Raw genomic sequence first — 12,366 nt, 5'->3', positions numbered from 1 at the left:
AAATAGGCTTGACCAATGTTTCCTCCAGAGGTTCCTACGCATTTCTTGAGTAATTTGTGCATCTCAGGTCAGTTTAACCGACACCAATGATCTATTTGGCTATCTGTAGGGGGAACATTCTCCCCATTGGCCAGAAATGTAAGAGGCATCACCATGCTAATGTACTTTGAGCTGTGGATATAGTAATTATAGCAGGGGTTCCCTAAGACCTGACAGTTATTTCAAGGGGATCCCCCAAAGTAAAAAGGTTGAGGAAGGCTGGGAAACACAGCGGAGAAGAAAACCGGAGTGACACACAGGCCAGCATAGGTCACAATCTGTAGACTGTATGGCAGCTGATCCAGGGGGTACTACTTGGGTATGGAAGGATGAGTGGGGGGCAGTTAAGATTACATTTTGGACTTATAGTTTTAATAAACAAAATACATTCCAGGTGCAAAAGTAGAAACAGTGTGCATTGTGTAAAAGTTTTTTTTCTTTAGAAAGCATCCACAACCATATTGTAAAAGAATCTTTGATTGTTTTGTGTGAGTAGTCTCTCTAAAGAGGTCTGGCACCCCTTGTTAAACAGAGAAAGAACTGTCCAATCAGCTGATAGCGGAGCTAAATATCTGACTTGGCAGAAGGAATGTTGGACCTTTGCATAGTGGTTGCTGCTTCCAAACTGAATACAAGCTGGAATAGGTTTATCCATTTAGGCTGTGACTGCTTTCTAAAAAGAAACAATTATGAGATTTTGCACCCTTTTGTTTTGATACATCAGAATCATAATTAAAAGAAATGTAATTTGTTGTTCTTTAACAAGCAAAATAATTTAGGAAACTCTATATTATTGGGTTTAAAACATGAGCGGAAAATGGCACATCTCCAGAATATTCTTGTGTCTTTGTTGTCTGTATACTTTAAATTTTTCATTGACATCTGGCAGTATCAATAGTTAATCCAAGTCATGATGCTGCAAAATTCTAAAATAAACTTCTAAGGATTATGTCATCATGCCCAAGAGCACCAAATTATATTTCTTCTGCATTTACAGGATTTACTCCCATATACATTAGATTTCCAAGGAGGCTGATTTACTAAAGGAGTTTAGGCTGTTCACTTAGAAAAAAGGAATTATCCCCTTGCTTAGCTTAGAAAATAAAGTGAGGCTCTGCTAACTTCAATTATCCAATTATGTCCAAGAAAATGTATTTTTTCCATTTCTTTGCATGTTAATGTTTGGGTATTCTTTACATAGATTTTTCTTAAGATAATTATTGTAAAAACGATTTGTAGGGTAATTAGAGTGAGCAAGTAACCACTCTATTTGCATCTTCTCAATCTCTACAAAAATCATAAGATAAGACAGTAACTGAACATAGGGGCCCATTTGAAGACTTGAATTTGCTTGCTGGCACTACTGATCCATCTGTGCATTAAAAAATAGTAGGGGAAATTCCATTGAACCACCACCCATAATGCATATTTTAAAAATGCTTAAGCTAATCTGGTGTATGTTCAGGTGCTAGACCGTAAATGCCACCTTTCAAATAAATTCCATGAATTTTCTCTATAGCCTGCGCACAAACATTTGTACACATCATGGATGAATAAAAATTCTATAATCCTTTATTCTATAATCATAGCTCTTGCTCATCCATGTGGCATTGCTATGCAATCATATGAATATATGTGAGTAAATCAGGCCTATAGACTTTTGAGTGGGAACATAAAGCAAATAATGGGATAAGGAAATATGGACGTCCCAAATCCAATTACAAACTAATCATACAAAAGGATTTTTAAAAACATTTTGGTTGATGACTCTGTTGAGACTCTTTTATATGTATCCAAAAGAATTATTGACAAGACTAACATTTCTCTGTGCACAAAGCCATTTGAAGTATTATGCTGCCATCATTTTCCCTGATCACAATCTGTTATTGATATGAAAAGTCTCACCTTTGGAGGCCAGACGGATGCAGCTGATCTTAGTTTCCTGTAATAAAAAAGAAAACAAGACAAATCAGTGCAACTCATTAGTAGGCTATATAGGCGGTGGTAAAAGCTATTCTTGCAACGGGCGGCCCCTACTACAATGAGCGCCTGGATTATGTTTTCAGTACACAAAACTGTTCTTAGAAAAAGGAGGAATTGTTCACTTGATCTTAGATTTCCAGTAATTACCTGGTGCTTGTAATTTCACACCACACCATGACAATTTTCACTTCTCAATTTCTCATTTACGGAAGCTGAAAAGTAAAGGTGAGCAGGATGGACGCTTGTCGAGAAATATAGACAACAAAGGGGCAGGGGGCTTGGTGTTGCTGCTGCTTACAAGGAGCAGCCGGCCTCTCTTTATATTATCATCAGGGGATTTTCATATGAGAAACCCCGAGACAGCAATGGAAGTGAAAGTGTGCTATCTTATATTATACTTGTCAGCAGCAGACAAGACTACAAAGGGTGGAAATAAATGTCCTAGCTTTCCATAGGGATCCCTGCTATTAGCCCACGGGTATTCATCCTTAATTTCCTTGCTAAGCTCCTCATAAAATGATGGGGTTGTTTTACTAAAGGAGTTTAGGCTGTTCTCCAACTTCAAACCAATGCTGACCACTCAATGTAGGATGTGTTTTTCATGGCACAGATGTCACTTTTTTTTTATTTTTTAAATCTTTAAGTAATTAAAGTTATAATTATTTCATCAAAAATCTTCCCATGAAATGATGTGTGCATTAAACAAAAATAAAGTATATTGATAAAAGACTTGCTTCATATCCAAAAACCATGGGACTACTGCTGGGCAATGCCATCTTGCATGTAACGGTCTTTACATTGGTGGTCAGTAGGAGTAAGAATGTCACACACCTATATAAGGTGACCTAAAATGCCCACCAATGTAAGAGGAATTAGTTACATTAGTAGTTGGTTGGAAAACACACCTTACATAGTAGTATGCAGTAATATTGACAAGAACAGCAGCTCCCTATGTTTACTGCACTGGTGATATTGGCAATGCTGAACAACATCGGGACTGTCAGGTGTAATAATAATGCACGGATTGTTACTGACTGTACCTGGGGCACAAATTACCCCCTATTCAGGCCAGAATTTTTATCACTGTAGCTTGTAGTCACACACTGCCTGCTAGGGTTACTTTTATTTTTTTTTACTTTTCTTTGTTTTCCTGGTCTTGCCATGACTTTGTGATTTGGCCAATAAATATACAGAGAAAGGCATATGCATAGCTTAAGCCTGTGTCTTCTAATGGTAAATCTGATACTACCACTGGCTGTCTATATATCTTATGGAGGTCTTCCCTGATATCCTGTTGTGGTAATATGGCGATACTATGTCAGAGGGAGAGGATGTTGGGAAGGGAGATCTGTGCAACTGGGTCACTAAGAGCAGTAATTACCCAAAGAGACACTAATTTTTCCTCAATCTACCTGAAAGTAACATTTTGTCAGAAGATACACAATGTTTTTGGAATACCCATCTTAGCAGTATTAGTTGCTCAAAAACCCAGTTAAATACACTGATCAACCAAAACATTGAAACCATCTATCTAATATTGTGTAGGTATCACTTGTGCTGTCAAAACAACTCTGATCCATTGAGGAATGGACTCCACATGAGCACTGAAGGTGTCCTGTAGTATCTGGTGCCAAGAAGTTGGATCGTTAAAGTAAAACTCCGTTTGCCAGCCTCCTACTTCACATATTGCATTCTGTTGCCATCTCTTCTCCATGTAAATGACATTCCTGCACCCAGACATCAACATGAATTTAAAAAAAACATCCATGTCTAACACTCATGTGCCCACTGCTGGCACGTACGATAGTAGACAAAGGTCAGCATGGGGACTTTGACTCTGGTTATACAGCACCATATGCAGCAAGGTCCAATGCACTGTGTGTTCTGAAGCCTTCTTACAATGGCAAACATATGTTTTGTGCTTCAGGTGCTCCTCTTTAGGATTAGGATGTTGGCACAGGTATAGACTACTTATTGGGCAGTGATTACACATCCATCCACCTGTCCACCTAGAAAAACTAAATTCAAACCTACCATATAAAAGAAGCCCCTACATGTCTGTAATCAGCGTTGGATGCCTATGTCCCTTTGGCTGGTTTACTGGTTGTCTTTTTTGGCCACTTTTGTAAGTACTAACCAGAGATTACCAGGAATGCCAAATAATACCTTCTTTTTTGGAAATGTTCAGACCACATCTTTGAGCTGTCACAATTTGGCACTTGCTAAAGTTGCCCAGATCCTCCACTTGCCAACTTTTCCTGATTCCAATATATCACCTTCAAGAGCTGACTGTTCACTTGCTACAGAATATATCCCCCCTTTAACAGATTCCATTCTAAAGAGATAATTAATTATATTCACATTATCTGTGAGTGGTTTAAATATTTTGGCTGAATGGTGTATACCGAGTTCCTTTAAGTCTACTTTAAATGTCGTCTTTTCCTTGGAGATGATAGAAACCTTAATAAGCCTAAGCACATACAAAAAGATGGCTTGTGTTATTTCTTTTCAGTCCCTCATTAGCTTGTATTACACAACAACATCTACCTTAATGAGTCATATTACAAGGAGCTATTTTGTTGTAGGTGTTGTCATGTCTAAGATAAGTGTTGCATTGCATGTCCTATATAATGGACTTATAGAATAACATGCAATAGTAGACCCTGCACCCTCCACCGGACAAATATTTGTTTACTAGGTTCGTTTTCAACATCTGCTATGCTTTGGCTACTATTTAACAAAGAGTGACATGTCAGTTATACAATGCTAATGAAAACTGTCTTCTCGAGGAATAATAACAACAGACAATGTGTAAAAACGTGTTACAACGCACAACAGCTAATGAGATGTTTGCATTTGGTTTTCGTGCAGCTCCTAAAATGACAGCTATAACTGGACTATTCTGCAGTGAAAAATAAAGATTCACAGCTCAAACTTCCATGAAATGCCAGTGATTCCCCAGGCTCAGGTACAGGCAGATGCCGAGCACAACCAATCTCTAGAGATCCAAGCAATCACAAGAGCCTTGGGATTCACCTGGAAGAGGGTTTACTTATAAACGCCATTCATTTCTGGTTAAGAGACGTGGAGGGGGGGGGGAGGTCGTTGCTGAACCCTTGTGCATTTTTGCCCATTGGATCATTATTTAAAACAGAACTCCAGGAAAGTTACTAAATCCTCAGCTTTGAAAATGCAGGTTTACCGTTTCACTAACAAAACAACTTGCCATTGTGTTCAACCACTCGTGTGATTTACATGCCTCTGCCAGAGTACACAGATGGGCGAGTGACTTTCTGTGCCACCTACCACCCTCCTGGCTCCTTATTGGACAGTGAATCAGCATTATCATCTCTGTTCTATGAGCGGGAATGTGATCCAAGAGGCTGTGTAAATTACATGAGTGATTGAACCAAATTACAAACCCCTTAGCTTGAAAAAAAGTACCCATATATATATTCATAGCCCAACTCTAACCAAAACTTGTCTTGTTTTCACTAGAAAGGAGAATAGTTTTACGGCCTTGTTTCTTGTGCAGGCAGGGAAGGATAGGACATATTTCGGATGGAGAAACAAACAAAAACAGAAACATATCCTTTAGGATCTTTAACAATTTTGTTTGTTGTTGTCTCTGCGGTTTTGTTCTAATGGCAATGGCTCAATTTCTTGTACTGGATGACACACAGACAGGAAAAGGGAAACGTTTAATCAGGGTCACAGTCAGTAAATGTTTCTGTACTTTACCAAAATGATACAAATATTTGCAGTTAGCTCTAACCATTTCGATGGTTACCCAGATTTCCAAGTATATTATCCTATAGCAATTAGTCATCATTAATATTGCACATTAGAATGTCATATGGAATAAGCTTTGAGTTGTTCTTTATGTACGTACCCCATTAGCTGAGCTCAGGGCCTGGAAGTATATACTGTAGCTTTTTACAGGTGATAGAGGTGGGTTCCAGTAGCCGTTGTATGTCCTGTTGTCTCCCACTGTAAAGGGTTGAGTGGCAGCTAACTGTGCAGGCTTCAGTTCTGCGGCAAAATAATGGGGGGATTCCATAATGGAAGCTTTTCGATAACTCACTGGCACAGGAAAACATCCACTGGCATCGGCTGCACGCCCAGATCTCTGTGTTCGTTCCTCCTTTACTACCAATTGGTATACACTACCGGACCAAAAAGAAAAAAAAGCAAAGAAGGTGATGGGAAGTACATAAAGCATAAGCAGTGCAAAGAATCAATATATACTGTTTTTATCTTGCAAAGCCATTGCAGCCAAAGACATTAGACAAAGCGTTCTCATTGTTAAATTTGAGCTTCTAGTGTTTAAATATTTATTCAATATATCAGTCAATATTAGGCAATTTATGAGATTTTTCAATATTCTTTAACTGTCGAAAAAAAAGCATATCTAGCTACCCTTCTCCATGGAAACTGATGGCCTATGCATCTCTGTATCTTTATTCTTGTGTCTTGTTACGACTCCCTTCGACATTCCTATCATAAAGCTTATTGTCCAAACCTTTTCTGCCCTACCTGTGAAAGTTATCATTTATTCAGGTCATGGTATAGTTAGTAGTAATTAAAATCGAATAAACATGATCTGTATTGTTGAAGACATTTTACCTCTCATCCAAGTAGCTTTTTTAGCTTTTGAGTGTTATTTGGTTTTGATTATTTGACCATGTGGGTGACTAGGTCACCTTAAGCCAATCACAAATAAAAGTGATGAGTAAATGTTGATAGTCCAGGAATACCATAGGAAGTGTGAATGAGTTGTTTCTTTATGGTAAAGTAGGGTGGTTTCACAAATGTTTACACCTTCCATTTTTTTTTTGGACAAACCTTTGAACATTACATAAAAATTGGATTAGGTAATTGATTTACCTGCATACTTATAAACACTGGGTATTGCTACTGATATTGAACTGGCTCATATAAGTCAAGGGAGGTACTTATATGAGCAGCAAAATGTCTTCATCACTAGATCATAGGCCTGATTGCTTAGATTTAGATAGACTCTCCAAGACTGGAGAACCTGGGTGATCCAGAAAACCAAGTTTATCCATAATAGTCTATCTTCTCTAGTTTTGGAGAGTTTAAATAAATCAGGCCCAATGGGTCTAGTTGAATGTGACTTGCTGCTACAAGGCTTACCCTTCATTCTCAGTAAAACTGCCTTCTATCTTTTTCAAACCCTAAAATAAACCTTTAATTTAGTGCAGATGCAATAGAGTGCCTTCTTTTGCTTTTGATAACTGTCAGTAAATAATCTTGAAGATGAGGTCATTGTGCTAAAAAGGGGTGTCCCACCTCAACCTATGGGTTTCACTTTATCCGGAGACCTAAGCTCTATTGCCCGCCATCCCCTAACCATAGAGAAAGACATTTTGATTGAATAGGGTGATGGTAAGTGAGAGGTAACCACCCTCTTAGTAAGAAATTAAAGCCAACACATATTTTTGACCAATGGCTTATGATAAAGCTTTTATCTACTTTTGATAAAAGCAGGACTTCTACTTCCTGAAGTTTAGGAAGACTGGCAAGTTCACAAATTAAATTATCTTTGGCTGGGCAGGAATAGAAGTGGTCAATTTGTCAGGAAAGTTAGTTGAGAAATAATAAAATGCAAAAATTAACAACATATTGATAAAAAAAATAAGATTAGAAATGCACTAATCTGTATATTTTGGATTTATCGGATATTTTAAAACTAGCAGATCTTCTTAAAAACTCACAGCAATGACTACAAAGTGACAACCCATACTATTTTGGTAAAGTTCTAGCTCATGGGCCCTTTGTGGTTAATAGCAATAATCATCGCTGAAATTCCACCCGCATAAGAGAGCCAACTGGGTTCTGGTCCATCCCGTTTTAGAGCCTGACTCATACAATAACAAAAGAAAGAAGGACACAGAAAGCCTAATTGATGCTCTTCAGTAGTTTATTAAATATAGATAAAGATGCAGAGAAGAGAGAAGAAAAGAATCATAGTAACCTTTACAACCCTCAGCCTTTAGTCATGGAGACTTGAAAATGATGTTTCTGCATCCAAAAATAATGTTTTAGCATATTCACAGCATATCTTAAATGAATCCAAATATCCATTACACACAATTATCTAAAGTAAGTGATGTCTGGCATGATGTATTAATTTCATTGGCAAAGCACATGTGGTCTGTCACCTCCTGCCTGTGTGGTTTTTGCCACTGGCTAGCACCACTGATTTCCAAATCAGTAAAAGAAAGTAGAGTGCTTAAGTCTAACATGCCAGTAAATAGTCTTTCCGCAACCAGTCCCGTGCAGTGACTTCACATGGCAATTTTAATCTGGATTGCTAGTCCCAAATCCGGAATACAAGGAACTTTATCTTTCAGGGATATGGTACACCTAGACATGTGATATGTGGACAAGCTTTGGTGGTCATAAACCAATCTCTTAGCCATAGGTAAATAAGTTCACTAATAATAGTCCAAAATTGAGAGTGTATAGTACAAACTGTCAGTTTTGTTAAAACCATTATAACAAAAATGATATATGCAAAGAAAGAAACTCCAACTGAGCACCAAATACTGTGTAGCTACAGGCTACTTGCTGGAAAAGTGTTGAGTTAAGCCCCAAATCTTTTAGGGGCTGAACTTCAGATTTTTGTAAGGTTTATTTCCTAGCCTCACCTCTCCTGAGGCATTTAATAGAAAAGAAGAGTAAGGGAGTTTGATTATTTACCTTACAGGAGCCCCCCGAGACTGTGCCGGTTTCAACCAAACAGTGATTGTAGTTTCGGTTTCATTCAAAGGAAGCTCAGCTTCTGAGTCAGTCAAGGAAGGCGCTGTGAAATCAGAGTTACAAAGTTTGTTTTGAATCAAAAGTAAAGAAAACAAAAAGCTAGGAAAGGAAGAAATATCTCAATAAATACAGAAATAGGTGATGATATAAAGTTAGGATGATGTTCTTCAACCATCCTTGTGGACAATGAATGGGACCACTAACAAGGTCTCCTTTACAATCTATTTTATACTGGGGTATAACTACCTAGAGTGGGTGGCTGGTGATTTTCATATTCCAATAGGTCTGTGGCAAATGTTTGCTGGAATACTGGTAATCCTTTGAGCCAACTTTCTTTGAGACTTGTACCCCATCAAGCCCCCAGAATTCTTCAACTGACCAATCATCAAATAAATTGTTTGTCCCATATCAACATACTCATATGGCACATTAGTCTCTTTTCCCCTGAAGACAAGAATTATCTAAAGAGGCAGAAAAGCGAAACGCATCAGGATCCGAGACTACCTTATCTTGTCTTGATATGTGTGTGATGAACCTAAACCTGTACTAAGAAATTGGCCTTTGATAACACTGTGACAAAGAATCATTTTTGTATGCATGAATGTATATTTTATCTATTATTCTTTATAGTAAATTGTTTTACAGCCTGCCACTAAACTGAAACTAAACTAAATTCTGTATCTGAGCACAAACACTTCATTGCCTGAGGAACAATTTAGAGCCTGACCAGTGACCATCCATGACTAGTCCGATTAAACCTTCATAGAACTCAAAAGCGACTTAAAGCTTACATGAAGAACAGAAGCTGCAGAAGGTACACTTCCATTAGCCATAGAAATGTGGAACATGTTAAGATTTATTAAAAAAAGACAAAGAACAACTTTTGTTTTAATTTATTCTTTCACCCAGAGAAACTAATTATGAATTATGAATGGTTGCCTTGGGTATCACACTTTGCACATCATCACTGCACTTTGCACTGCTTTGTTTTTGAATAAGCATAATACAGTGTTAGTAATCCCTGGAAACAAGAAGGGAAAACATTTTTTATCTTGAGCTACAACAAGTAGGTACTAAAATGCATAGTCACCTGCTATTTTTGTAGCAATGCGAGTGGTGACAGGTGGTCCAAATCCTTTGCTGGTGCTAGCCCTGATAGTGAAAGAGTAGGTAGATCCAGGATAAAGACCTACAAACAGATGGTGGGTTTCATTGCGCAATTTGAAGATCCGGCCCTTCTGATTTGACAGATCTGCACTGGGGTCTAAAGAGCCAACTGCCTTGTAAGATATCTGAAGGAGAGACAGAGAAGTAGATTTGAAATTTAATGTATGTGACTAAACCAAAGTTGCCAAGATCCCTCTTACTGCAGGACAGTTCCTCAGTTTGGCAAATTGCTCCGCACCCATCATGTCCTGCAAAATGTCCCACCAGCCATAAGTTGCCACATATGCATATGAATGTATGGGCATATGTATCGTTCTGACATTTGTTTGTGATGATAGAAAAATGTCTACTCAATTTTTTGAGGAACAATGGCATTATGGACTGAGCTGAGCCTCATGTTGAATGGTTGACAAATTGTCTAATGACTGGAACTGCAGAAACATAAATATGTGTGGGGAGATTGGATATGATTGATGATTTATTTGCTGGATTGTTGTTGCCTGATACCTCATACATCGAGATAACTCCATTTGTCTCATTTGGAGCTTTCCACTGAAGATAAATCTTCTCCTCAAAAGGTCCTCCCTGTATGGACTCCAGAGGGATGGGGCCAGGCACTGAGGGGCAGAGAGTTTGCGTTATTAATCACCAACATATTATAAGTATATCAAGCTTATTCAATAAGGCAGTGCAGTTGGCAGTGATTATATGCACTGTGAAGAAACTAAGAGCAACCACTTAGAATTCCAATAGTTGTTAAATGACATTGAGGATTTTGACCAACTTACATGGGTTACTGCTCTTTACACTGCCTCACTGAATAAGGCCAAAAGTAGTTGTTCATGCAGAGCTTTAAAGACGATTTATGGAGCAATTGTTGAGCAGTTACCCTTAACAACCAGATTCAGTGCTTATCTGAATCATAAAAACTAGAAGCCAATGGCAACAGCTGCACTTCTGCTACATTTTTCTGTATCCTGATTTCCATAAATTAACACCATAGGTACAAACAGAGGGCAAAAACATCACAGGAGGTCCAAAACTTTTCAAATCTATTAAATACTAAAAAAAAGTTTAGGTAAACTTTAACTATAATTTATATTACTGCTTATAAAGATAAGTGGGTGATTTCTGTGCCCTTGGTACATAAAGTTTGTCTATTTCAGGTTATCCAGCTGTATTCAAAGAATGCTTTTACAGTTTAACTTTATTCCAAATGTTCTCCTATGTTTTGAAGAAAGAGAAGATGTAAAACCAAACCACTGAATGTATTTCTTTCTGTGATCCCACTGGGAAATACCCATGCCCAGGTAACAACCCCATCCCAATTGACCATGAGCAAATAATTAAACGTGTGTTGGCCATACCATCCTCCTCAGTGTGCACCACTATCTCTCCACTCTCCTTCCTCCCTTCTGGATTGCATAGAGCCAGTTTGAGGTATACAGCAGTGTGTGGTCTCAGTCCACGCAAGGTGTAGTGGCTAGAAGTCAAAATAAGCTCTTCCGCTTCTACTCGCTCCTCTCCTAGCTGATAACTGTAGTGCAGTGTTAGGTTATAGCTGTGACAACGAGTGACTGTGTAGCCAAATGGTTCCCACTGAAGTGTCAGCTGTCGAGCACGAATATCTACCAATTCCACATTCTGAGGTCCGTGCACTGGATCTGAAAAATAAAAAAAATAAAAAAATCCCTCCGCCTGCAGAGACAGACAAGCTGCGGGCAGGGAAGCAGCCTCGGCCATGCTGCCTGCTACTGCGGCGTCTCCCTCTGTGGCTGGGAACCCCAGGGACACCGCGGGCTCGCAGGGCGGGTAAGTTCCTTACACCCCCATTGTAGATTCTCACATTGTTACTTTCTACAAAGTTACAATGTTGCAGTCCATAGGAAGGGATGGGCTTTCTGCATTCTTCACGGCATCATCTCCTCCTAGAAATGATCACTGAACTGGAGCTTGGCGACTGACTTTAACTAATAACATTTCCATACACTATTGCTATATATTGTGACATAAATGTTTTTATAAATACTTGAATGCCTGCAAAAGTATGGCCTCTACCAATATTGCCACCCCCATACAGAGTGCAGAACAAGGCATGGTATGTCAGTAACCAGGAAAGATCAGCTGCAGACCATAGGCAATGCTGGTAATAATACTTTGCCCTTTGCATGCCATTTTGTCAGCACAACCAGAATTTAGTATTGTTAGCATCTGAATTTTAGCATCAAAGAGCCAAGAATATAGAAATATGAAGGCCAAGTCAAACTAGCCAAGTCAATGAGTAGGATCAGATCAGGATGCAAGTTACACCAAACCCTACCAGGTGTCCGTACCTGTCCATCTGCCAATACTCAAAATGATTATTTCTTATACTGAGCAGCCTAAATTTTA

The 12,366-nt window shown here is 38.6% G+C and overlaps 1 protein-coding gene across 1 annotated transcript in view; it reads right to left on the bottom strand.

The window, feature by feature from the left end:
- PTPRT (protein tyrosine phosphatase receptor type T) overlaps positions 1-12,366 on the bottom strand; it is a gene marked incomplete in the record, with an annotated part of 259,610 nt that overhangs the window by 77,960 nt on the left and 169,284 nt on the right. Inside the window, 6 exon segments of the mRNA XM_072403721.1 lie at positions 1,945-1,981; positions 5,915-6,188; positions 8,749-8,851; positions 9,899-10,100; positions 10,483-10,592; positions 11,343-11,639. Coding sequence (XP_072259822.1) covers positions 1,945-1,981; positions 5,915-6,188; positions 8,749-8,851; positions 9,899-10,100; positions 10,483-10,592; positions 11,343-11,639 — 1,023 coding nt within the window.

This window comes from Pyxicephalus adspersus, chromosome 3, assembly GCF_032062135.1.
Source record: "Pyxicephalus adspersus chromosome 3, UCB_Pads_2.0, whole genome shotgun sequence".
In the NCBI taxonomy this organism is placed as follows: domain Eukaryota; kingdom Metazoa; phylum Chordata; class Amphibia; order Anura; family Pyxicephalidae; genus Pyxicephalus; species Pyxicephalus adspersus.
The sequence above is the reverse complement of the archived record's forward strand: the minus strand, read 5'-3'. Positions and strand labels throughout refer to the sequence as shown.